The 22499-nt window shown below is 28.9% G+C and overlaps 11 protein-coding genes and 1 non-coding gene across 12 annotated transcripts; 5 read left to right on the top strand and 7 right to left on the bottom strand. All coding sequences in view use genetic code 12, as the record gives it.

Annotated features, from left to right (window-relative positions):
• Positions 1–49: 49 nt before the first annotated feature.
• DFJ63DRAFT_333021 (uncharacterized protein) lies at positions 50–1135 on the bottom strand (the record flags this gene model as incomplete). Its single annotated transcript, XM_064907777.1, has 1 exon — positions 50–1135. One exon carries the CDS (start codon positions 1133–1135, stop codon positions 50–52), a length of 1086 nt encoding a protein of 361 aa, XP_064764877.1.
• A 2764-nt stretch (positions 1136–3899) lies between these two features.
• Positions 3900–6590, top strand: PHM7 (Phm7p; the record flags this gene model as incomplete). Its single annotated transcript, XM_064904680.1, has 1 exon — positions 3900–6590. The coding sequence occupies one exon, from the start codon at positions 3900–3902 to the stop codon at positions 6588–6590; it is 2691 nt and encodes an 896-aa protein (XP_064764876.1).
• A 711-nt stretch (positions 6591–7301) lies between these two features.
• Positions 7302–7667, top strand: DFJ63DRAFT_310686 (uncharacterized protein; the record flags this gene model as incomplete). Its single annotated transcript, XM_064905633.1, has 1 exon — positions 7302–7667. The coding sequence occupies one exon, from the start codon at positions 7302–7304 to the stop codon at positions 7665–7667; it is 366 nt and encodes a 121-aa protein (XP_064764875.1).
• Positions 7668–7758: 91 nt separating this feature from the next.
• Positions 7759–8586, bottom strand: DFJ63DRAFT_25245 (uncharacterized protein). Its single transcript, XM_064904450.1, has 2 exons — positions 8395–8586; positions 7759–8329 (listed from the first exon to the last, which is right to left on the bottom strand). The coding sequence occupies exons 1-2, from the start codon at positions 8446–8448 to the stop codon at positions 7850–7852; spliced, it is 534 nt and encodes a 177-aa protein (XP_064764874.1). The 5' UTR covers positions 8449–8586; the 3' UTR covers positions 7759–7849.
• DFJ63DRAFT_25265 (ribosome biosynthesis protein) lies at positions 8439–10367 on the bottom strand. The gene is made up of 2 exons (XM_064904452.1): positions 10140–10367; positions 8439–10053 (listed from the first exon to the last, which is right to left on the bottom strand). Exons 1-2 carry the CDS (start codon positions 10155–10157, stop codon positions 8725–8727), a joined length of 1347 nt encoding a protein of 448 aa, XP_064764873.1. The 5' UTR covers positions 10158–10367; the 3' UTR covers positions 8439–8724.
• VMA5 (H(+)-transporting V1 sector ATPase subunit C) lies at positions 10211–11998 on the top strand. The gene has a single exon (XM_064904439.1). The coding sequence runs from the start codon at positions 10578–10580 to the stop codon at positions 11709–11711; it is 1134 nt and encodes a 377-aa protein (XP_064764872.1). The 5' UTR covers positions 10211–10577; the 3' UTR covers positions 11712–11998.
• Positions 11999–13331, top strand: DFJ63DRAFT_25213 (uncharacterized protein). The gene has a single exon (XM_064904440.1). It carries the CDS (start codon positions 12286–12288, stop codon positions 13114–13116), a length of 831 nt encoding a protein of 276 aa, XP_064764871.1. The 5' UTR covers positions 11999–12285; the 3' UTR covers positions 13117–13331.
• Positions 13293–14408, top strand: DFJ63DRAFT_316790 (uncharacterized protein). The gene has a single exon (XM_064906735.1). The coding sequence runs from the start codon at positions 13547–13549 to the stop codon at positions 14276–14278; it is 732 nt and encodes a 243-aa protein (XP_064764870.1). The 5' UTR covers positions 13293–13546; the 3' UTR covers positions 14279–14408.
• Positions 14325–16692, bottom strand: DFJ63DRAFT_25215 (putative asparagine synthase). Its single transcript, XM_064904441.1, has one exon. The coding sequence runs from the start codon at positions 16480–16482 to the stop codon at positions 14371–14373; it is 2112 nt and encodes a 703-aa protein (XP_064764869.1). The 5' UTR covers positions 16483–16692; the 3' UTR covers positions 14325–14370.
• On the bottom strand, positions 16692–18307 carry DFJ63DRAFT_25260 (uncharacterized protein). The gene has a single exon (XM_064904451.1). The coding sequence runs from the start codon at positions 18057–18059 to the stop codon at positions 16902–16904; it is 1158 nt and encodes a 385-aa protein (XP_064764868.1). The 5' UTR covers positions 18060–18307; the 3' UTR covers positions 16692–16901.
• Positions 18308–18855: 548 nt separating this feature from the next.
• Positions 18856–18936, bottom strand: DFJ63DRAFT_t11. Its single transcript has one exon. It is a non-coding gene; the product is annotated as a tRNA-Lys (tRNA).
• Positions 18937–18967: 31 nt separating this feature from the next.
• Positions 18968–22179, bottom strand: DFJ63DRAFT_25218 (uncharacterized protein). The gene has a single exon (XM_064904442.1). It carries the CDS (start codon positions 21861–21863, stop codon positions 19155–19157), a length of 2709 nt encoding a protein of 902 aa, XP_064764867.1. The 5' UTR covers positions 21864–22179; the 3' UTR covers positions 18968–19154.
• Positions 22180–22499: the final 320 nt, after the last annotated feature.

The raw sequence follows: 22499 nt of genomic DNA, 5'->3' as shown, positions 1-22499 counted from the left end.
GAAACAAAATTAAGCATATAAAAAGATGAATAAAAACACACAAAAAACATTAATCGAAACTGGTAACAACAAATTCAGATTCTTCACCAGCAGAACTTAAATCTCCTACATAACCAACTCCTTCTGGATCATTAAAATTTGGAACTCCAAGTTTACTATTACATAATAATTTAACCACATCATCAGTAGCACAAAACACTTCACTTACCCCATTATCAACCACAATCATAATTCGATCAAACAGTTTGAATTCATCCAAAGCCATCATTTCCGTAGCTTGTTGAGACCATCTTACTCTTCTTGATCTTGGTTCAACTGATGCATATGTTGGTCTCATTAAAATTTGACCCATTTGACCTTGTTTTAAATTACAAGTAGTGGTACCAGTATTTGATCTTGATAAAGAAAGTTTAAGTGAAGCAGTAAGCGATGCCTTTGCGGAATGTTTAATAAATAAAGGATTAATACCAAATTTAAATTCCAAATTAATATCATGATTAGAAGCAAAATAAAATGATTGACCAAATCCAAATGAAATTGAACCAGTTTTACCATATTTTTGAGATTGACATGCACTAACAGGAATTAAACCACTATAATTATAATCTTGTCTATCATGCATACTAAATTCAATCCAATCTGAATCAACTAAAGAAGCTTCAGGTTGAGTGTTTTTATTCTTCTTCTTCTTTTCCTTTTCCTTTTGCTTTTCCTTTTCCTTTTTAGATGGAGGGAATGGCCAACCTCTTTTATCAAATTCAAGATCATCTAAGTTTTCATATTTTGGTCTTTCTTGTTTACCTTTTTCAATTTGTTTAATATCTTCAGCCGTCTTTGGAAATCCTCGAACTAAAAGAGTTTCTGAATCTTCAAGATAAAAATAAAAATTTTCATTTTGTGAATTATCACCTAAAATATGATAATATCGTTGTGAAACATCATCAAGATTTTTAGCGATATAACGTTTGATAGGAGGTAATCTTTTTGAAGGTGGAGTTGTATCAAATTCATCATGATCTTCATCATATAAAGCAGTCACTGTAGTTGAATTAGTTACATCTTTAGTATCGCTTAAAATAGGTGAAGCAAATGTAACACCTAAAAAGATAAAATATACAATATTTTTAAGTAACATTGTAGTGAAGTTGTAAGTCTGGTTTTGATAAAAAGAAAAAAGTTGATAGATCATTTGAAAATTGGATGAAGAGATGGTTCAATTTAAATAGTCTTTGAAGAGAACGATTAACGTAAAAAGCTCATCGTGTTGCTTTAGAGAAAGTAGAATAGGTTTATTCAAAAAGCGGTAGTTGCAAAAAATTAAGGTGATAATTTTTCTCTACTATCACTCGTTAAGTGAACTTTGTTAAAGCAAGTTTAAATAGTACATAAATTTGGAAAGAGAAACAGGGTGTTTTCAAAAACATAGCAAGTAAGAGAAGTTAGAGAATTAGAATATGAAATGGTGATATTAGATAATTCAAAAGTTTCAATAACAGATAGGCAGGAGATATGATAAATAGGTAAGTGTAAAATGGACTTAGTTTAGATTTTTGTAGGTGTGATCCAAAAACGGAAAAAGATAAAAAAAAAAAAGAGTGGCAATTTTAAGTAAGGTACCAAATGATTAAAATTTCACGTAAAAAAAAAAAAGATTACCGAGCGTTAAAAGGAACAAATATTTAAGATGATGAATTAAATTAATGAATTAAAAGGAATGAATGAAATTTAAGAGTCACTTGAATTAACTCTACCTTACTTGTACATAAATAAATTTAAAATTAATATAAGTTTCATTCAGGGATGAGTTTCAGGGATGAGATAGGTGGATGTGGATGTGTAGTGAAGTATCAGTGAGAGAGAGGGGGGGGGGGGGGGGGTGCTGGTATTTTTATTCCTGGCATAAATAAGTAAATAGATATTGGCATTGTTTATGAGTTCCGAGGGGAAACCCGATCTATTTTATTTGACACATTGCTTTTTTTTTATTAAATTAAATTAAATTAAATTAAAATTGTCTTTGTGGGCATGTTTTTATAATTTTGATTGGTGAAAATTTGCGTACTGTACCAATTTAACGAAACCGCGATTGAAATTCAATATTGATATCAATCAAAACAATCAATTTAATCAAGTATTCTTTCGTCTTTTCAATGGTTGTACACGTTAAGTTGAAAACAGACGAAATGAAAGACAATGTAGTCAAATTTTGACAAAGAATTTCCTATTTAAAATGTTTACAAATTTAAAACTATAAAAATCTATCACGTGACTGATTGGATAAAAATTTATTAGTTACTGTAATGTAACGTCTTAATTTTGAGAAGAGAGGGTTTTTCAATTTCATGGGCTCAAGACCTTTCAAATCAAAACAGTAAAAAAAATCAACAACAACAACAACATTATCACAACAAATAACAAGAGAGCAACTACAACAACAACAATAATAATAATAACAATACAAGTAATAATCCAAAGGACGAAAGGCTGAAATTTGAATGATTAAAATTTTAAACTTTAAGAAGCAATTTAAAGTCTCTTGTGAAATTTTCAATTACTTAATTAACAGAGTTTCGTTAACTATGTAGCTAACACTAACAAAATCTATCTCTATAGTTAATAAAATAATAATTTGTCGGTGGGTAAGTTTAAGAATATAAAGAAAGATTTCAATTTGTCGATGCTCTATGCGGTATGATGTACAATACAACCCAATGGTTCATAACTTTAATTATATTAGTTAGTTAGTATATGTGTAACTATTATGTATTGATTTGATATTTAACAAGAACGAACGAACGAATGAATGTGGATAATTTTGGATTTGGTCGTCTTTACAATTTAGATAATTTGCATTAAATAATATTACTCGAAACCTTTTAATTAAGTTAAGCTATCTCCTTCCCTAACATGGGTCGCCCCTCTCCCCAATTCTATTTCTACTCCTCTTCCTCTTCTACAATTCATATTATATACTATAAGTTTCATGAGATTAATTTGTTCTATAAGTCATTGAGGATACTCATCACAGGCATCATCAACGAACGACCCTTGTAATCTTAAATATAAACTATGTGTACTACACGCTTTTTAAAAAATTATTTTTGCTCCCCCAAATCAGACACAAAATTAAAAAAAGAAAAAAGAAGTCATCAAAATAAAGAAATGTCTTAAAAAATAATAATAAAATTAAACCAAAAAAAAAAAAGAAAATAAAATCTCATCGTTTTTTACTTATATTTTTCCAGTTCCGGTGGTCGGACCATGATTTTTAGTCTAGCAGCTAGCAGCTACAGCTAGCAGCAGCAGCGGAAGCAGCAGCAGTTGCTGCCTAATTCACACTATTATAGCTAGACTTAGCGGTATCTCTCTCACTAAAATTCTAATTTAAAAATAATAAACAAAAAAAAATAGTTAGAGAGAGAGAGCTGCGCAGGGAAGAAGAAGAAACAAGATGGAAGAAGGGAACAAACAAGGATTATAAACAGCGAAAGCAAAGCAAGTTAATGCTGTAAAATTTCATGTTTGATTTTTTTTGATTTTTATATTTAAAATCATCATTTTCCTAATTTTGATTTAAATTGTTTCTATCTTCTCTTTAGTGAATCAACTATCACCATTTCAATCTATCTATCCATCAATCTATTCGTTTGATCTTTAATCAAATCAATCCATCCCTCATCCCCCACCCCCACTATATTACGTCAGTGCGGTTTCTAGATTTATCTTTTGATTTGTTTCCCTGTGTTTACAACCCATCGATCCATTAAATTAATCAATTAAATCCTTCTATCAATCACACACCCTTTTTTTAAAAAAGGTAAACAAACCAATTCATCTATCAAAAGCGCAGCCGTGTTCATCAAAACCAAACTGCTGGCTATTATCCTTTTTTTATCATCATGAGTTCTCCTCAATCTTCTTCAGCTGATACTTCTGTATCACAATTGATTGTCACCATTATTCCAACTTTAATCATTGGTGCAGTCTATTTTATTGCGTTTATCGCATTCCGTAAAGTTCAAAAGAGAGTTTATGAACCTCGTTATACTGTTGAAACAGTTCCCAAAGATTTAAAACCTCATGAATCTCCAAAAGGTCCTTTTGCTTGGATCACAAATATCTTTAAAAAACCAACTTCTTATGTTGTTCAAGAAGCTGGTGCCGATGGTTATTTCTTTCTTCGTTTCTTATTAGAATTATTTGCCGTTCTTATTCTTGGTTGTCTTATTACTTGGCCTATCTTGTTTGCTATTAATGCCACTGGTGGTAATGGTGCTACTGGTTTAAATTCCATTTCTTATTCCAATGTTAGTGATAAATGGAGATTCTTGGCTCATATCTTTGTATCTTGGTTATTTTTCGGTTCCATTATCTTTTTAATTTATCGTGAAATTGTTTATTATACTACTTTTAGACATGCTTTACAAACTACTCCATTATATAATTCATTATTATCTTCAAGAACTTTATTATTAACTGAAATTCCAAAGAATTTGTATGATGAAGAAGAATTAAGATTACGTTTCCCTCCTGCTACTAATATTTGGTATGCTAGAGATTATAAACAATTACAAAAGGATGTTAAAGAACGTAAGAAATTGGCTGGTAAATATGAAGGTGCTTTAAATAAAGTTTTAACAAAAGCTACTAAAATTACAAATAAAGCCATTAAAAAGAATGAACCAGCTCCAGAACCTGCTAATGAATTGAATACTTATTTAAAAAATGGTAAAAAGAGACCAACTCATCGTTTAAAATTCTTAATTGGTAAAAAAGTTGATACTTTAGATTATGGTGTGGAAAGATTAGGTGAATTAAATAAATCAATTGCCAAAGATCAAGAAAATCGTGATTCAAATGATCAAATGCCAGCTGTCTTCATTGAATTCCCAACTCAATTAGAATTACAAAAGGCTTATCAAGCTATTCCTTATAATAAAGATTTTAAAGGAGTTCAACGTTTTACCGGTGTAAGTCCTGATGATGTGGTTTGGGAAAATTTATCGTTAACCGCTACTAAAAGAAGAATTAAAAAAATCATTGCTTCAACTATTTTAACTTTAATGATTATCTTTTGGTGTATTCCTGTTGCTGTCGTTGGTGCTATTTCAAATATTAATTTATTAATTGATAAAGTTCACTTTTTGAAATTTATTGATAAATTACCTTCATTTTTAATGGGTCTTATTACTGGTTTACTTCCAGTTGTGGCTTTAGCGGTATTAATGATGTTAGTACCTCCATTTATTAAATGGATGGGTAGTATTAGTGGTTGTATTACCGTTCAACAAGTTGAAGGTTATTGTCAATCATGGTATTATGCTTTTATTGTGGTTAATTCTTTCCTTATTATTACTTTAACTTCAGCTGCTGCTTCATCAGTAACTTCAATTATTCAAGATCCAACTTCGGCTTTACATTTATTAGCTAATAAATTACCAAAAGCTGCTAATTTTTATCTATCATATTTCTGTTTACAAGGTTTAGTTGGTCCTGTAGCTATGTTATTTCAACTTGTGGCTTTAATTTTAGCTCAATTCTTGGGTAAAATTTTAGATTCAACTCCAAGAGCTAAATGGAATAGATGGAATACTTTAGGTCAACCAGGTTGGTCAACTACTTATCCTGGTTATGAACTTTATATGGTTATTACTTTATCTTATTCAATCATTGCTCCATTAATCATTGCCTTTGCTGCCATTACTTTCTTATTATTTTATATTGCTTATTCATATAATTTGATTTATGTCTTGCAACCAAATAAAAATGATGCAAGAGGTAGAAATTATCCAAGAGCTTTATTAGAATTATTCACTGGTTTATATTTGGCTGAAGTTTGTCTTATTGCTATGTTTGTGTTTGGTAAGAATTGGGTTGCAGTAGCTTTAGAAGCTGTTATTGGGGTTGTTACTCTTGCTTCCCATCTTTATATCAAATATACTTATTTACCATTATTTGATATTGTTCCAATTTCGGCTCTTAAATATGCTTCAGGTGATGAAACTTATGCTTATCCAATGCATGATCAAGGTCGTAAAGAAATTAAAACTGAAGGTATTAATTATTGGGATGGTGGAAATGAATTGGGTGAAGATTCAACCACTCAAGAAGTTCTTAAAACTGAACGCCAAGGTTCTGATACAACTGCCACTGCCACTGCTGCTGGTGTGGCTGGTGATTCTGATCTTTCCATTAAACGTAATAGTGATGAAGATGTCGAAGGTAAACTTCCAAATGTTGCCGGTGCTGCTATTGCTGCTCCAACTAAAGGAGTTTCATGGTTAACTAAATTCTTTAATCCAAAGAAAGAAACATTTGATGTTGTTCGTAATAATATGCCAGCCGCTTATGATAATTATATTGAATATAATCCTGAATTCACTAGGACTGCTTATAATGATCCAGCTGTTACAGATGAAGAACCTCATATTTGGATTGCTAAAGATAATTTAGGATTATCTGAAATTGAAAAGAATAAAGCTTTAGAAAACGGTGTTGATGTATCTGATGAAAATGCCGATTTCAATGAAAAGGGTTCTATTGAATATACTGGTCCACCACCATCATATGAAGAAGCCTTAAGGGTTTAAAAATAAAAATCCATAATAAAAAAGCCTTAATCAGTTAGTCAACACTTAGAATCAAAAAAAAAAATAAATTTGAATTAGAACAATGTCCTTTTTTTGTATATTAATATTCAACGCTGGTTGTTAAATTGTTTTTTTTTTTATTATTATTATTGCTTCTTACGTACTTTCTGGTACCTTTTTCTTGTATTATTTTTCAACTGGTTAACTTCTACTATTTATTAAATTGTTATTTATATGTTTATCTTATTCTTTGTTTGTATTCTTTTTTAAGCTTTTTTTTATGATTATTCATTGATCATGTCCTCCACTCTTTAGTTTAGTTTTAGTATAGTTTAACTTTTCTTATCGTTAATAGTTTGCCTTAATATTTAATAATTTTTCTGTTTTATTTTTAAAATTCAAATCAAATGACTGTAATGATTAGTGTAATGACTGGGTTCCGGACAATTTAGGGACATTGAAAGGAGTTTGAATAATTCGGATAGTTGCAAATTCAATTTGATGATCAAAAATTTGTCAATTACAAAAGAAAAAAATAACGGGGTTTGATTTTTGAACTGAGAGTTATATAGGAACAAAAATGATTGCAAAAAATATATGGGCTTTGTCCATTTAAATCTATTGATATATAAAGAACAAGTTTTTCGGTAGTTTGTTGAATAAGGTGTATGTAGTTCAACCATACAAACTACTACATTAACTACTTTCAATATGTTTTCTAAATCAATTTTAAGAATAAAACCATTTCAATTATTGTCAAGAAGACTCTTGACAACTGCTGAACATCAACCTTCAGCCATTAGTAAATTAATCACATATGCTCCAAATCAAACTTTAACCAATGGTACTAAAGGACAGAATGTCTTGTTTCAATATGGATTATTATTACAAACTTATAGAAGACAATTACCAAAAGCTGGTGGAGCTCTTTTAAGTGTGACTTTTACAATGATGCTTTGGTGTTTCGCTATTATGATGGGAAATGATTTTATTAATGATGTTCCATTTGGATTTGAGAGAACTGCTGCTTTAAGAGTTGTTAAATATGGTGACAATCCCGTGGTTGAATTTAATTAAGCCATAGATTATCTATTTAAAGATTATAGAGTAAAAACCAGATATAATTTATATATTGATTTAATAAATAAAAGATAAATATTCACTGATTTAATATGATAACATATATAAAATAATGAATTAAAGATAGATAAATAGCAAATTGTTTCATCTCACATTTTTCCGATCACTATAAATTAAACTTATAATTCAACACCAGATGAAATACCTTCAGCGGCTTCATCAAGCTTCTTAGCAATACCAGCACCTTCAGCTAAGATATATTGTTCAGCGAATGGTTTAATAATATTAAGATAGACAGTAGTAGCACCTCCAAAAGCTGGGATACCAATATAAAGTAAAAAGATAGTTTTGAATAAAAAGTAGAATGGAATCCAGTATAAGATAGCCTTTGACCAGAATTCAATAACATTTAAAAAGGCAAATACAACCCAATAAGTTAATAATTGAGTATCATCATTTTTAGAAACAGTACTTAAAGCAAGTAAAGAATAATAACCTGGAACGACAAATCCAGCAATGTTAGATAAAAGTTGACCAACACCACCAACGTTTAAAAATATTAATACGAAATAAACAGCAACGAATCCTAACACAGCATATGATCTTGGTAAACCAGTTTGAGCTTCAAATTGATGTAAAACTGTATTTCCACTGGTTCTCTAAATTGAAAAAGCAACCGTTAGTAAAAGAACTTATGATCTATCGTTTAACTACCTATACTTACGTGGTCAATGTCAGCTAAGAAATTCTTAGCTTGCTCTGGGATTGGGAATGACATGATTTGATTCGATTTGGTTTGATTAATTGATTGACTTCAATTGATTGGTTTCTAATTGGATGAATACGTTGACCAAATTGTTTAAAACTGCATTGTTAAAATCAAAGGGGCAGCCATTTTTTAAATTTCATCAAAAACTATAAAAATGCAATATGCAGGAAGTAAACATAGTCCTAATTAGGAAAAATGCAAAAAAAAAACTTTTCTATATTTGCTACTTTTTAATGTATCTATATATAGTATATATAAATGTCTATGTAATTAAAGGGATTCACTTTAATTCTTCTTCTTTGATTTGGCACTTCCTTCAAAACCAGCTCTCTTTTTAGCGGCTTTATTTACTATACCAGTGAATTTCTTTAATCTTGGTTGATTCTTACTCTTTTTACCTTTATTATCTCTTCTAGATTTCAAGTTTTCTTCTCTTCTCTTAGATCTAGCATCAACAGTATCTTTAACTACTTGTTTTCTTTCTCTCCATTCGATTTCACTCTTTAATTTTTGCTTTTCTTTTCTCTTAAGAGCTTTCTTTAATAATTTTTCATCATCTTTAACTTTAATCCCTTCTGCTTGATTCATAACTCTTTGCCATTTCTCCTTTTGTTGTTGTTTGGCTTGATCTTCTTCTGATAAAGTAGCCAATTTACGTTTCTTATGTTCTAATTTTTGTAAATGACCTTTAATATCTTTATTAGCTGGACCCTTTTGTTTTTTCTTATCAGCAGTATTACGAAGTTTAGTTAAATCTGATGTTACTCTTGATCCATCATTAAATACTATATTTCCAAATAATACACTTTTATCTTGATCATCATCTTCATCTCTTTCATCATCAGAATTTTCTTCACCATCATCATCTTCATCTTCTTCTTCTTGTTCTCGTCTTTTTCTTTTTAATTCTTTCTTTAATTCTTCTTTTCTTTTACGTTCTTCTAAGATTTGTTCTCTTGATTTAACTACTCCATTACCTTTAGTACCTGGAGCTTTCCTTTTTTCTTTTAATGTACTTATCTTATTTGCTAATTTTTCTCGTAAATTCTTTAAATTTTCTTCTCTTTTTAATTGTTCTTCTGGTGAAAGTGATTTCCCATTCTTTTTAGTTGAAATATTTTGAACTTTTTGTTTTTTAAACTCTTGTTCATCATTAACATCACTAGTATTACTATCATCATCATTTATTTCAATTTCATTTCCATCATCATCAAATACTAATTGTGCAGCTGATTCTTCATGTATGAAATCATCGGAATCATCTGAATTAGATTCATCATCAACTTCTTTTGATTCTTCCTCTTCTTCTTCTTCTTCATCATCTTCTTGTACTGGTTCTTGTGCTGGTTTCACTTTAGAGCCTGGTAATACTACTCGTTTGGCTTTACTAGCTTTATTATCCATGACATCTTTTGCAGTAGCATTACCATTTACATAATCATCTGCATTTTTCTTAGAATCAGGATCCAATTTAGATCGTTTATTATCAGCTAATTCTTGAGATGATTTCTTCTTTTGTTTCCATTGGTCTTGAGTAGCATCATCATAATAATATTTGGCTGGTATTAATGATAATAATCCATCAAAGGCAGATGAATGAGTCTTGAGTCGTTCCTATAAATAAATATCAGTTAGTATAAATTATACAATCAATTTATATTGAGATTACCTGAAGATAACCCGCTTTTAAATGAACATACTTCTAATGAATTACTCATGATATTGATATGACTTATACACTATTTACAACAACAAGAACAAAGTGTAATATATGCTAAACACTTTCTCTTTAACTCTAAATCACTTCTATTTCCTATATTAACAAACAGCTTTTGATATTTAACTAAATTTTTTTTCTCTCTTCTTTTTTTTTCTCAATGAGATGCACGTGATTTACGTGTGAAACTCAATTTATTTAGCATTGGAAGTGTATTGATTTAATATATTACCCGATTAGGAAGTCTAGAATTGTTTTGCCTAATTTTAATTTTTTCTGAAGTCAACGAGGAGGAGGATTAAAGATAAAACTAATTTGACCAAAGGTCATCTTAAACTATTTATAATATTGTTGAATTTTTGATCAATTGATTAAATAACAAAGCAATTCGTCAATATATGGTGGGATAAATTGATCTAACATGACATCAATTGCTAAATATTTGATTCTTTCATTACCACAATCAACCAATGCTCAATCTTGGTTAGAAAATGATTTATCAGGAGGAAAGAATTTATTATATAAATTAAAATTACAAGATTTTCAAAGTGGTACATTAGATTCATTAGTTCAAGAAAGTGAAGAATTAAGTAAAATAGATTCTCAATTGAGTTCATCAGTTTATAAAGTGATTGATATTTTAAATAATGTTACTGAATTAAAAAATAGTAAATCAAGAATCATCAATAATCAATCAATTTTTGATTATATTGAACATTTCAATTGGAATTCATCAAAATATAGATTAGATAAACCAATCAATCAATTAGTTCAAATAATTTCTAATGAAGCTATTACTTTAGATAATGATGTTAGACAATCATATCAAAATTATCAAAGTGCTAAATCTAATTTTTTAGCAGCTGATAGAAAGAAAAATGGAGATTTATCAATTAAATCATTACATGAAATTGTTAAACCTGATCAATTTGTATTAAATTCTGAACATTTAACTACTATTTTAATTGCTGTACCAAAGAATCTTGTTGATGATTGGAATTCTCATTATGAAACTTTAACTGAATTTGTTATACCAAGATCATCAGAATTAATTGCTAGTGATGCTGAATATTCATTATTTTCAGTAACTTTATTTAAAAAATATCAAAATGATTTTATTACTGCTTCAAGAGAAAGAAAATGGCATCCAAGAAATGATTTTCAATATAATGAAGATGTTTTAAATAGTTTAAGAAAAGAATTTGATTTAACTAAACAAACTGAAATTAAATTAAAGAATGATTTAATTAGATTATCAAAAACTGCATATTCCGATATTTTTCAAGCTTGGTTACATATTAAAATTATAAGAGTTTATGTTGAATCAGTTTTAAGATATGGTTTACCACCTCAATTTAATTATTATTTAATTAAATTTGATCAAGCAAATCTTAAGAATTTATCTAAATCTAAAAAGGAATTAATTGATAAATTTGGTTATTTAGGTGGTAGTGGTTCTGATGATAAGAAAAATAGTAGTAATTTACATGAATATGCTTCATTAGTTGATACAGAATATGAACCATTCGTATTATATGAATTAGATATTGTCTAGAATCAAATCCCTCGTCATTCATTCATTCATTCATTCATTACTCATCATCAACATCATTATCATTTATTTAATCATATCATTTCAATTTCTTCCTTCCTTATTTCCTTTCTAACTTACTTACTTTCTTATTTCCATCCTTTTCACTTCCAACTTCAGCCTCGAAATAACGGTTTTTAAATAACGGTTATACTATTTTATACATAAATAAATATATACCACCATAAATTTAACTATTTCTTTTTCTTTTAAATCATACATTTTTCATATTATTTTTTAATTCATATATAATCTTTTCTTTTTAAATCAAATAAATAAATCTATCATTATTATTATTAATTAAATGTGGTTTAAAACCGTTATTATCTATCGGCGTTTGCTGGCCCATCTGGTCCAGACTTGGTCAGAAAAATTACCGCTCTTCTTTTTTCTAATCATTAATTTTCTGCCGCAGCCTAAGCCAAAATCAAAATTTCGTGTAATATAAATACGAATGACTTTGTATTTGCAATCAATAAATTTTTCATAATCTAATAATTAGTATCACTAGTAATTACCCAAAGCAACACCAGCAACAATGGTTTATCCAGTCCCATTAATCACTACCAGTAGAAAGATCACAGATAATGTCGTTATCACTTCGCTGCCATTCTTAAGAGGTGGCTACTTTAATTTTGGTGCTAGAATGGCTTTAATTAATCATAATGGTTCAATTGTGGTTTGGTCTGCTATGCCTTATGGTCCAGAAGTTATTAAAGGATTACAATTATTAACTGGAGATCTTAAAGCTGATAAATTCAATGTTACTCATTTAATTATTCCTGATAATGAACATACTATGGCTATTAAATCATTTAAAGAAGTTTATCCTGAAGCTAAAATCATTGGTCTGGATTCCGTTACATTTGATAAATTTGAAATTGATTATAAGATTCCTGAAACTTTAGGTAATCAATTACTTTCAAAGAAAGAATTATCTACTGATGTTGGAATTAAAGAAGATACTATTTTAAATAATTTTGAATTTGTATTTTTACCATTCCATGCTAATAAAGAATTGGTGGTTTATGAATCAAATTCAAAGATTTTATTTGAAGCTGATTTGATTTTCAATTTAGGTGCAGAAGGTACTACCACTGGTAAAGTTGTATCCGAACAATATTCTCCTCAAACTGGTTATCCAAAGGGATTTAATCCTCATAGTGGTTGGTCATTTCTTACTAGATTTTTACAACCTCATAGTTCCCTTGGAACCTTTTTCTTTAATCTTTTAGCTTCAAAGAAGAGTGGTCCAGGTTTAAAAGCTATCTATGGTTGGAATTTCGAAAAGATTGTTTTATGTCATGGTAATATCATTGAAAAGGATGCAAAATCAACCTTTAAACACGTATTCAAATCCTATGTATAATAGCTGTTTTTTTTTTTTTAATTACTTCAGTTTCATCTCAATCGTTTAATATCTCTTTTTGTTTATTCTTTTATTCTATCTATTTATCTATTTATCTATTTATCTATCTTCTTGCTGTGTTTAGTTTAGCAATATCATCTATTATTTAATATAAAGTTATTTATCTATAGCATCCACACCGCAGTACATTTCTCTTTTGGTAAGCCCCACAGTTCGGTATAAAGAAGGATTTTCCTCGGATAACAATATCCATGGACACAAATACGATCCCTTTCAATTCATGATACGATTTATAGTTATTTCTTGATAAGTTTTAAATAATCCCAACAAACTCCGAAGTAAAGTGAAGTATAAATAGATTGTCAGGGTTAGACTCAAAACCAAATCGATTTTATTTGTTTCGGGAGATTTTATAGACAAGACAAGGATAATGGCACAGATAGATATTGATGATGTTCCAACCTTAGTTAATTCAACTAGTGAATTAACCAAAGGTTTAGATGGTGGTGACGACGACGATGTGGTGGTTGTGGATGAATATGACTTAACCTTAAAGCTGAATCCAACTTATCAACAATATATCCACAAATATGATCAATTTAATCTTAAGAATCATTTAAATTTACATTTAATCAAAGAGAATATTTGGCCTAATTTAACAGGATACACTTTAAAAGGTCAAGATAAGATCAATTATCGATCTGATTCATTATATTTCATCGATGAGAAATATTGGAATTATCAAGATATAAACCCAGATCAAGGTGATTCAATCACAAATAATTTTTCGATAACATTTTTCCATTTAGGATCAAAATTATCAGGTCATGAAGGGATAATCCACGGAGGGTTATTAGCTACTTTATTGGATGAATTAACATGTAGACTAGCCTTTCAAAATTTTGAAAGTAAAAAGGGTGTCACTGCTAATTTAAATATAAATTATAAAAAGCCAACTTATGTTGATCAATTTGTGATTATTAAATGTTCATTGATTAAGAAGATTGGTAGAAAATGTTGGATCAAAGGTCAAGTTTACAAGTTTCCTGAACATGATTCTGATGTTGATAATGAATCAGCGGATAATTTACTTACTGAATGTGAAGTATTAGTTATTGAACCAAAATGGGTCCATGAATTACAAAACAAACAAAACCATTAATAGAATATCATCATGTATCTATAACTATTTTACTTATCTATTATATTGTCTATAAACCTATATACACTTATTTATTTTATTTATTTATTTATTTATAATATATCCGTACCTTTAATTTTATTTTGTCCAATTTCTAATTTAGCAGATTTTGCACCAAATTGAATAGCTCTCTTTAATTCATCTTTAACCCATGATAATTGTAATTTATCATTAGCTAATTGTCTTAATAAATATTTTCTAATTAATTTCTTATCATTCATGATGTTTAATTTTAAATTTGGTTCAATTTCATTTATAACTAATGTTATAAATTCTTCATCTAAATAAGGATACCTTAATTCTTTACCCCAACAACAAATAACTCGATCATCTCTTCCTAGATTTCGTTTATAAATGATTTCAATATCATTGATTAATTCAGAGGATAATTTATCATATAATTGATTAACATCATCTTGTTCAGTTATATTTTGAAAGATTGATTCATGTCTACTATATCCTGCAAATAATTCATCCGCTCCCAATCCACTGAATAAAACTTTAGCCTTTGACATGTACTTTGATTCAACATCAATATATACCGTTTCATCTTTGATAAAATCATCATACGTAACTTCCAGTGTAATAACACTCTTGAATTGAGATTTGGTAGTTAAATCATCATTGCAACCACTAGCGAAATAAAATGCAATACCAATCGATAAATCCATTTCAGTGTTACTAGGATAAATCAAATCCAATACTCGTTGTTTATGAATTAACCAATGTTTATAACTTACGTTAATTTCAATCAATCGAATATTAATAGTAGGATATTTCTTTTGTAAATAAAACCAAGATTTCTTTGCTAAGATTCGATCGGGACTATTATTTGCTAATTGATTAATTCTAGGATTATCAAATCCAACTGTTAATAAATCAATTGTTTTATTGGGGAGATTATAGTCAATGATATTTTCACAAATTAAACTGGCTATAATCGTACAATCCAATCCACCGCTGAATAAAATAGCTAATGATGGTCTTGAACCTTCAATTTCTTCATGATGTAAAGGATTGATGGATAATTGTCGTTTATAAGTTGATGATTTTAAAGCTTGATAAACTTTTGATATTTGTTGTTGTTCATTAGGTATATCGTCATTAAATTTCAATGGAGTATAACATTGATCATGATTAATATAATCAAATATTTGTAATTGTTTTGAATGTAAATCAAATTCATAGATTTTATTCTCACATTCAATGAATTGTCCTTCATGATGATTAACTTCTGGTATAGAACTGATTAATAATTGTTGATCATCTTGATCAGTCTTTTTCCATAAATAGACTAATGATCTCTTTCCAATTTTATCTCTTCCAAAATAAACCACAGAATGTAATAAATCATACAAGATAAAAGCAAATTCTCCTTTTAATTCATTTAAAATATTGAAAATATTCTCTCTTCTTGAACCTGGGGATTGAGATAATTTATCCATGATGAATTGAGTATCATTCTCCAATAAACATTCATCATTATATAATTCCCCATTAAATTGTAAGATAAATTGATGATTTGAAGTTATGATAGGTTGAGTTGTGAACGGTTGTCTTAATGATAAGATTGAAGAAAACAATTGAAATGAAATGAGATCATTAGCATGTTGTTGAAATTGGGTATAATTTAAATAATCAGGTCCACGATTAGATACTTTATAGATTAATGATTCAAAGGTTTCCTGGGATATGGTTTGTGATTCGGTAATGGGTGATGATTCATTTTGATCTGATTCTGATTCATCTTGACCCATGATCTCATTGATTTGAAGTTTAACTAATCGTATCTTCTTATCAATATCAATAGGATCTGATTTATCTTGTACCTGTTCTACTTCCTCATCATCTTTCTTCTTATTCTTCTTAGTCTTGATTTTAGTTTTCTTCTGTTTATTAATTCTATTATTCAATTTATTCAATTCAAGAGTTAATGAACGTAATTTATCTAAATTATTCAATTTCTTAATATCTTGATTGGATAATTCCTTTATATTTCTAATTAAATCTTGATGTAAGAAAGTATTCGTTTGTAAAGTTTCCCAAATTTGAAACGGTTGATCATCAATAGATTTGGTAATTAACTCATTTTGAGGAATACAACACGGTATATCAACATCCTTCTCATCTTGATTGATCGTTATCAAGCTTAATATACCACACATATTAGCCCCCTTCCCTTCTATATCATGATTGTCTTGAATCAAACCAAAGTGTTGTAAAAAATTTTTACAGCACAAATATACATTTTTTTTACAGCACAATTTGCGATTTTTAATGATACTTTTTTTATATATTTAGGATAGTTTAACTATATATATATATATAAGGTATAAAAGACGATAACGATAACGTCAATAACGATGACGCATAGTTTGGATAGGATATCACCATAACATAAAAGCAATCAAAAACAGGGTACGGTACTAATTAACCAATTAACAAGGGAAGGGGGTATCATATAAACTTTTCAAAAGTAAAATGGTCGTAAAATAAATAAATAGATGAAATATGATGGGACATTAACATGAAACAAACAATAAAAACAATCAAAACAAACAAGACATGAATTGATTAGATTAGATTAACCAATGGTGATTTTCCCTTTCCCATTTTCTCTTAAATAAGATTGTAATTGATTTTTTTCAAACAAGTCTAAAATCTTATAATAATTTCCATGAGGGACTCCACCAATGAATAATCGAGGGATATTATCCCCTTTATTAAGTTGATGTAAAGATTCTTTATCATCTTCATCTAATTCTTTATAATCAACATTGTCATCATCATTTAAATCTTCAAATGTTGATTCAAGATAGGATAAGATTGATTTATAATTTGGATGTTTGATTAAATTAACAATTTTTGGTTCAGGATGAATATTGATATTCATTAAGATTGTTTCAAATTTATGTTGAAATTGATTATTATTGGAAATAAGGATGATGGGATTTACAGCAAAGATTTCTTTTAAATCAGATTGAGCTTTAGTTAAAGTTGAAGATTGATCAAGTTCAGATTCATTTTCAACATGAACAATCATATGTGGTTGTGGTGGTACTTGTTGATCATATAATTTTGATGTGGACGATATGGTTGAGGCCCCTGGAACATTTATCATTGATGGTGGATCAGATGAAGTTGAAGAAGAAGAATCATCTTTATAAGGAAAGAAATTATTATGAGGTAAAACAGGTTGATCTTGATATTGTTTATATTGTTGTTGATATTCTTCAGGAGTCATAGTGAATGAAGTTAAGATTGGTTTTGAAGGTTTTTCCTTTTTAGGAATTGACTTAGTTGATGTTATAAGTTCATTTGATATTTTAGCTATATTAATAGATGGAGGAGGAATAATAATATCTTCATCATCAAGATTAATATTATTTAATTTATTTGATTGAGCTTTATGATTCATAATGACAAAACATAAGAAATTAATTAAAGTTAAAATGATTAATAATGAAAAGATGAAAGTAAAGATTTTAATCCATAAATTTGATTTCTTTGATGATGATGAATGGGAAGAATCATCTTTTAATAATTGTTTAATTTCGTTTTCAATATGAGAATTTTCTATATTGATATGATGAGGATTATCGATATTGATACTATTAATGGATGATTCATTATTTTGGCCTGATGATAATGAATCTTGATTAATAGTATTATTATCGGAAGCAGACTTTTCTATATCAATATAGAAAGAAGCTTTACTTAGTTTTCTTTGATGAGTTGACATATTTCAATCAATAAATATCCTATATAATGATAATAACAGCAAGAATTGAGTGTATGGCTATGAGTATGTGTAAGTATATGCCAAGTTATGCTTGAAGGACCATGCACTGAATATATATATATATATATATAGGATTAATTTGTTTATAGTAGGATGATTTGTTTATATTATGATATTTGTTTGTTATTTGTTGATATTTATATTTATATGTAAAAATTTTAAATTATGAGGTTAAAATCGGCTATTGTATTTCTCAGAAGACAGTTCACTCATTCGCGCTAACAATCTCCCCCACACATAAAAAATAAAAAAAAGTTTCAACCGGCGCACGACATCTCACTTACTAAGGCGGAGTGTCACCAAATATCAAACAATCAAAATAAGCAAACAATCACCCAATTCAATTCAAGTTCAATTCAATTCAAACAATTAACTCTATAGTTAAAGCTACAATTATAAGTTAAGATTCAAAAACTGAGAATGGAAAGACCCTTGCCTAATGCTTACCTTTTAATTTATAATTCTTATTTAAAATTCGTACTTTATTTTCTATGTTGATATTATATTTTCTATTCCTTTCCGTTAAACTCCTATCAATCAATACAGTTAAGAAATAATTTATTAATATGATCCTTCTCTCCTTCTTTCCATAGTTAAACTCAATGCGAACAATTCGTAAATCACGCAAATTGGAAATTGGCAGTAAACAGAACATACACATTACACAATAAATTTTATAAGGAGACTTTCACAATAAAATATATATAAAAAAAAAATAAAGTTGGTAATTAGAAGAAGCCCAACGCGGGGGTCGAACCCGCAACCTTTTGATGTCTAACTTAAGAGTCAAACGCTCTACCGATTGAGCTAGCCAGGCGACTAATTATTTCTTAAATTTCGCCAGTTTAACATGAAAATCTGATTTATCATAGTCAATTTTTAGCACGTGACCAACGCTACCAAAAATATCTTATATCATGCTTAATTAATATCCATCATTAATAATTACAAATAGTTCCCTTAAAAAGATAATAATATATTAAGGATTATAATTTACATATACATAATTTTATATAGTACAGAGAGGAGGAAATATTAAACATCATTAGATTGATGTTTAGCCATCATTTCATTAAATTCAACTTCATTTTTATATTTATCATCGTGAATCATATCATCATTTGAAAAAAAATCAGTATTTGGAGTAGATCCTACATCTCCATTACCACTTTGATTGTTATTACTGGTGTTACTATTATTGGTATTATTGGTCCATGATAACATCAGATTAGTAGTATTGACTCTTGATGCTGTCTTGGGAGATGAATTCTCTTTGAAAAATTGATTATTCTTCGATACTAAATCTTGAATTTCATCATCAAGTTCACCATAAGTTACTGATTTCCCAATATCAGATAATAAAAGATCTAAATCATCGGAATTCTGATGAGAAGTTAATAATGGTGATGATGGCATATTCACTACTCTAGCCTTTTTATTATTAAGACCATGATTATGATTAGTATGAATTACGGGTGGAGATGATGATTTTTTATGACTGGTAGTAAAAGTTTTTAAATGGGGCATATTAGGATGTAATTTTTCTGGTTGTTTTAATCCATCAGTTGGAGTTTTGGAATCAGCAGGGGTAACTTGATCCTTAGGAGTTGGTTCAGCAAATAAACTATTCATCCATTCATTTTGGCCATGAGGACTACTTGATTTTTGAGGTGAAACTTGAGTAAATGATTTAACTATCATGGCATCAAATGAATTCATCGAATCTTTATCTTCAAGTAATTGCGGCACTGGTGGTGGACAATTCTCTTTATCTTCCCCATCATCATAAATATTAATCACTCTTGTATTAGATTTAGTAGCCATCATTGGTGGTGTATACCCTTGATCTTGAGGTAAGGGATCAATATCAGTTAACGGACCTCCAAATGAATTTATTTGATTCATTAAATCATTAAGATCATAATTTTGAGATTGAGATTGAGATTGTTTGGTAGAATTATTTGAATCATTTAAACTACGATTGATTTTTGAACTTTGATATTCATTATTATTATTTTGAATCACTTGATTTATAGCTGATGGAGTATGAGATGGTGTTGGGAATTTATTAGATTGAGGTATACCTGGAGATGAAGCAAATTGAGAAGATTTCCTTATAGCAATAGCACTTAAACTATTTGATCTTTCCTTTGAATTATTATTATTACTATTTCCAGAATGAGATATTTCAGGAACTCCACTATTACTAATTAATTCATTAATTTCTTCTCTATTTTTTAATTCTCTTTTATAACGTTGTTGTTGTAAATATTTCTTAACCACATTTTCCGGTCTCATAAATCCTTTATTTCTTAAAAATAAATAACAGGCATTACATAATGGTCCAAACATACCTTCATAATGTTTTTTATCAAACTCTTTTGCTCTATGAATAGCAAAATAATTAGGTCTGAATTCAGTTTCAAAATATCTCCATGCAATGGATGATATAGTAGCACAATTACTATTAACACAAATTAATCCATGATTCTTAGGTAATTTTGTATGAGGAATAGTATGAGTTCTTTTACTATCTAAATCTTCTAAATCAGGTAAAGATTGGAAAGTATCATTATGGTTAGATTTTGATGTGGTGGTATTATTAGATGAAACATTCTCTTGAGGTCTATAAGGTGGTTGTTGAGGAGTATATGGAGAAAGTTCATCATAATCACCATCACCATCACCATCGACATCTTCTTCCTCATCCTCCTCTTCTTCTTCATCTTCTTCTCGAAGTTCATTATGTTCTCGATATTCTGTATCATCAGTACTATCCGACATGGGTTCTTCATTTATAGGAGATGAAATAGCAATAGGATGATTAACCATTGATCTTGTTCTCATAGCTCTTTGAGGTTGATCCATCATATGTTTTCTATGTTTTCTAACTGGTTTATCAATAATCTTTTCCAGTAAAAATGGAGCCAGTTTAAATCTATCTTGAACACTTTTACTATCATATCTTGAACTGTTATTCATTTTATCCGAATTCATAATATTGAACATCGTTTGATTTGGAATGTTATTGAAAATAGGTAATGATTTTGTTCTAGTGGCTTTTATAGCAGAATTCATTGCTGATTGTACAATTGGAGTTGGACGTTTTTGAGGATAACTCATGGATGAATCATTAGGTCTTTTCTTAGGATGAGGCATTTGTTGATGTGATTGTTGATGTTGGTGATGTGAATGAGACTGTTGTTGTTGCCTTACTGGTTGATCAATGTGTTGCTGTTGTTGTTGAGGTTGGGAAGGTTTTGGAATATTTTGTTGAGGTTGTAACTCAATAGTATGTAATTTTAATCTTATTTCAAGAGTTAAAGGTGAAACATTTGATTTATCACCAAATAAGAAACTAGCTGATAAATTTTGACAAACTCTACCTGGAATTAAATCTGATTTTGACATATTAAGATAACCTGATAATATACCATTCGCTACGAATGGTTCATCTGGTTGTTCAGTAACATCTTTATAATAAACAGCATAATCTTCTGATTGTAATTTAAAATTTTCAGGGGAACTCTTTATGATTTGTTGAATACAACTTTTTAAATCAAAGGCTCCTAAAGTTATGATTTCTGGTTCTTGATGATCATTTGAAACTATTGACATGGGTATTTGAGCTGTTTTAACTGAATATTGATTCTTTGATCTTGATAAGAATACGGTGGTATTATTATTGAATGAGTATAATACTTTGATTTGCATTCGTTTATAGTTTTGATCTTCTGAATTCATTATGATTATGATTAGTTGATATTGATTTATAGTATTAGTAGTACAACGAAAGGGTATAACGGAAAGAAACGACGACAACAAACGATTGTCAAAACGATAAACAAACTAAATTTAGAATATAAGGAGGAAAAAAAAAGACAGGCAACGACGACGACGAGGGTAACGAACAAAAGGTAACGATGATGACGATAACTATGTGATGATGATGCTAATGCAGATGTATGTGTATATATATATAAAGGGGGAGGGATAAATCAAACGAATACAGACAAACAACAACGATGACTTCAATCTGGTAAGTGGATGAGATGATGGATGACCAATTAATGTGATTGATTGATTGATTGATTGATTGAAGTAAGTATAACTACCTGGATGATATGATTGTTATGCTATGGGATGGGATAAGAAAAAGATGACTGTAAATGATAAATTTTTGTAAATGTTGTTGTTTGTTATGATTGTTGTTTAAGTTGAACTGAAATGAACTGAAATGAACTGAAAGAAAATGAACTCACGCACGTAATAATCTCACACAGTTAAGTCTTTCTTTCTGTCTATCAATCCTTACACTTACTCAAATGAACATCAACATACAGTGTAAATCAAACAACCCTAACTAACGTTAACTATGGA

The sequence above is a fragment of the Scheffersomyces coipomensis genome (assembly GCF_036884675.1).
Source record: "Scheffersomyces coipomensis strain NRRL Y-17651 chromosome Unknown DFJ63scaffold_1, whole genome shotgun sequence".
Classification (NCBI taxonomy): Eukaryota; Fungi; Ascomycota; class Pichiomycetes; order Serinales; family Debaryomycetaceae; genus Scheffersomyces; species Scheffersomyces coipomensis.
This window is presented reverse-complemented; position numbering and strand designations above follow the sequence as displayed.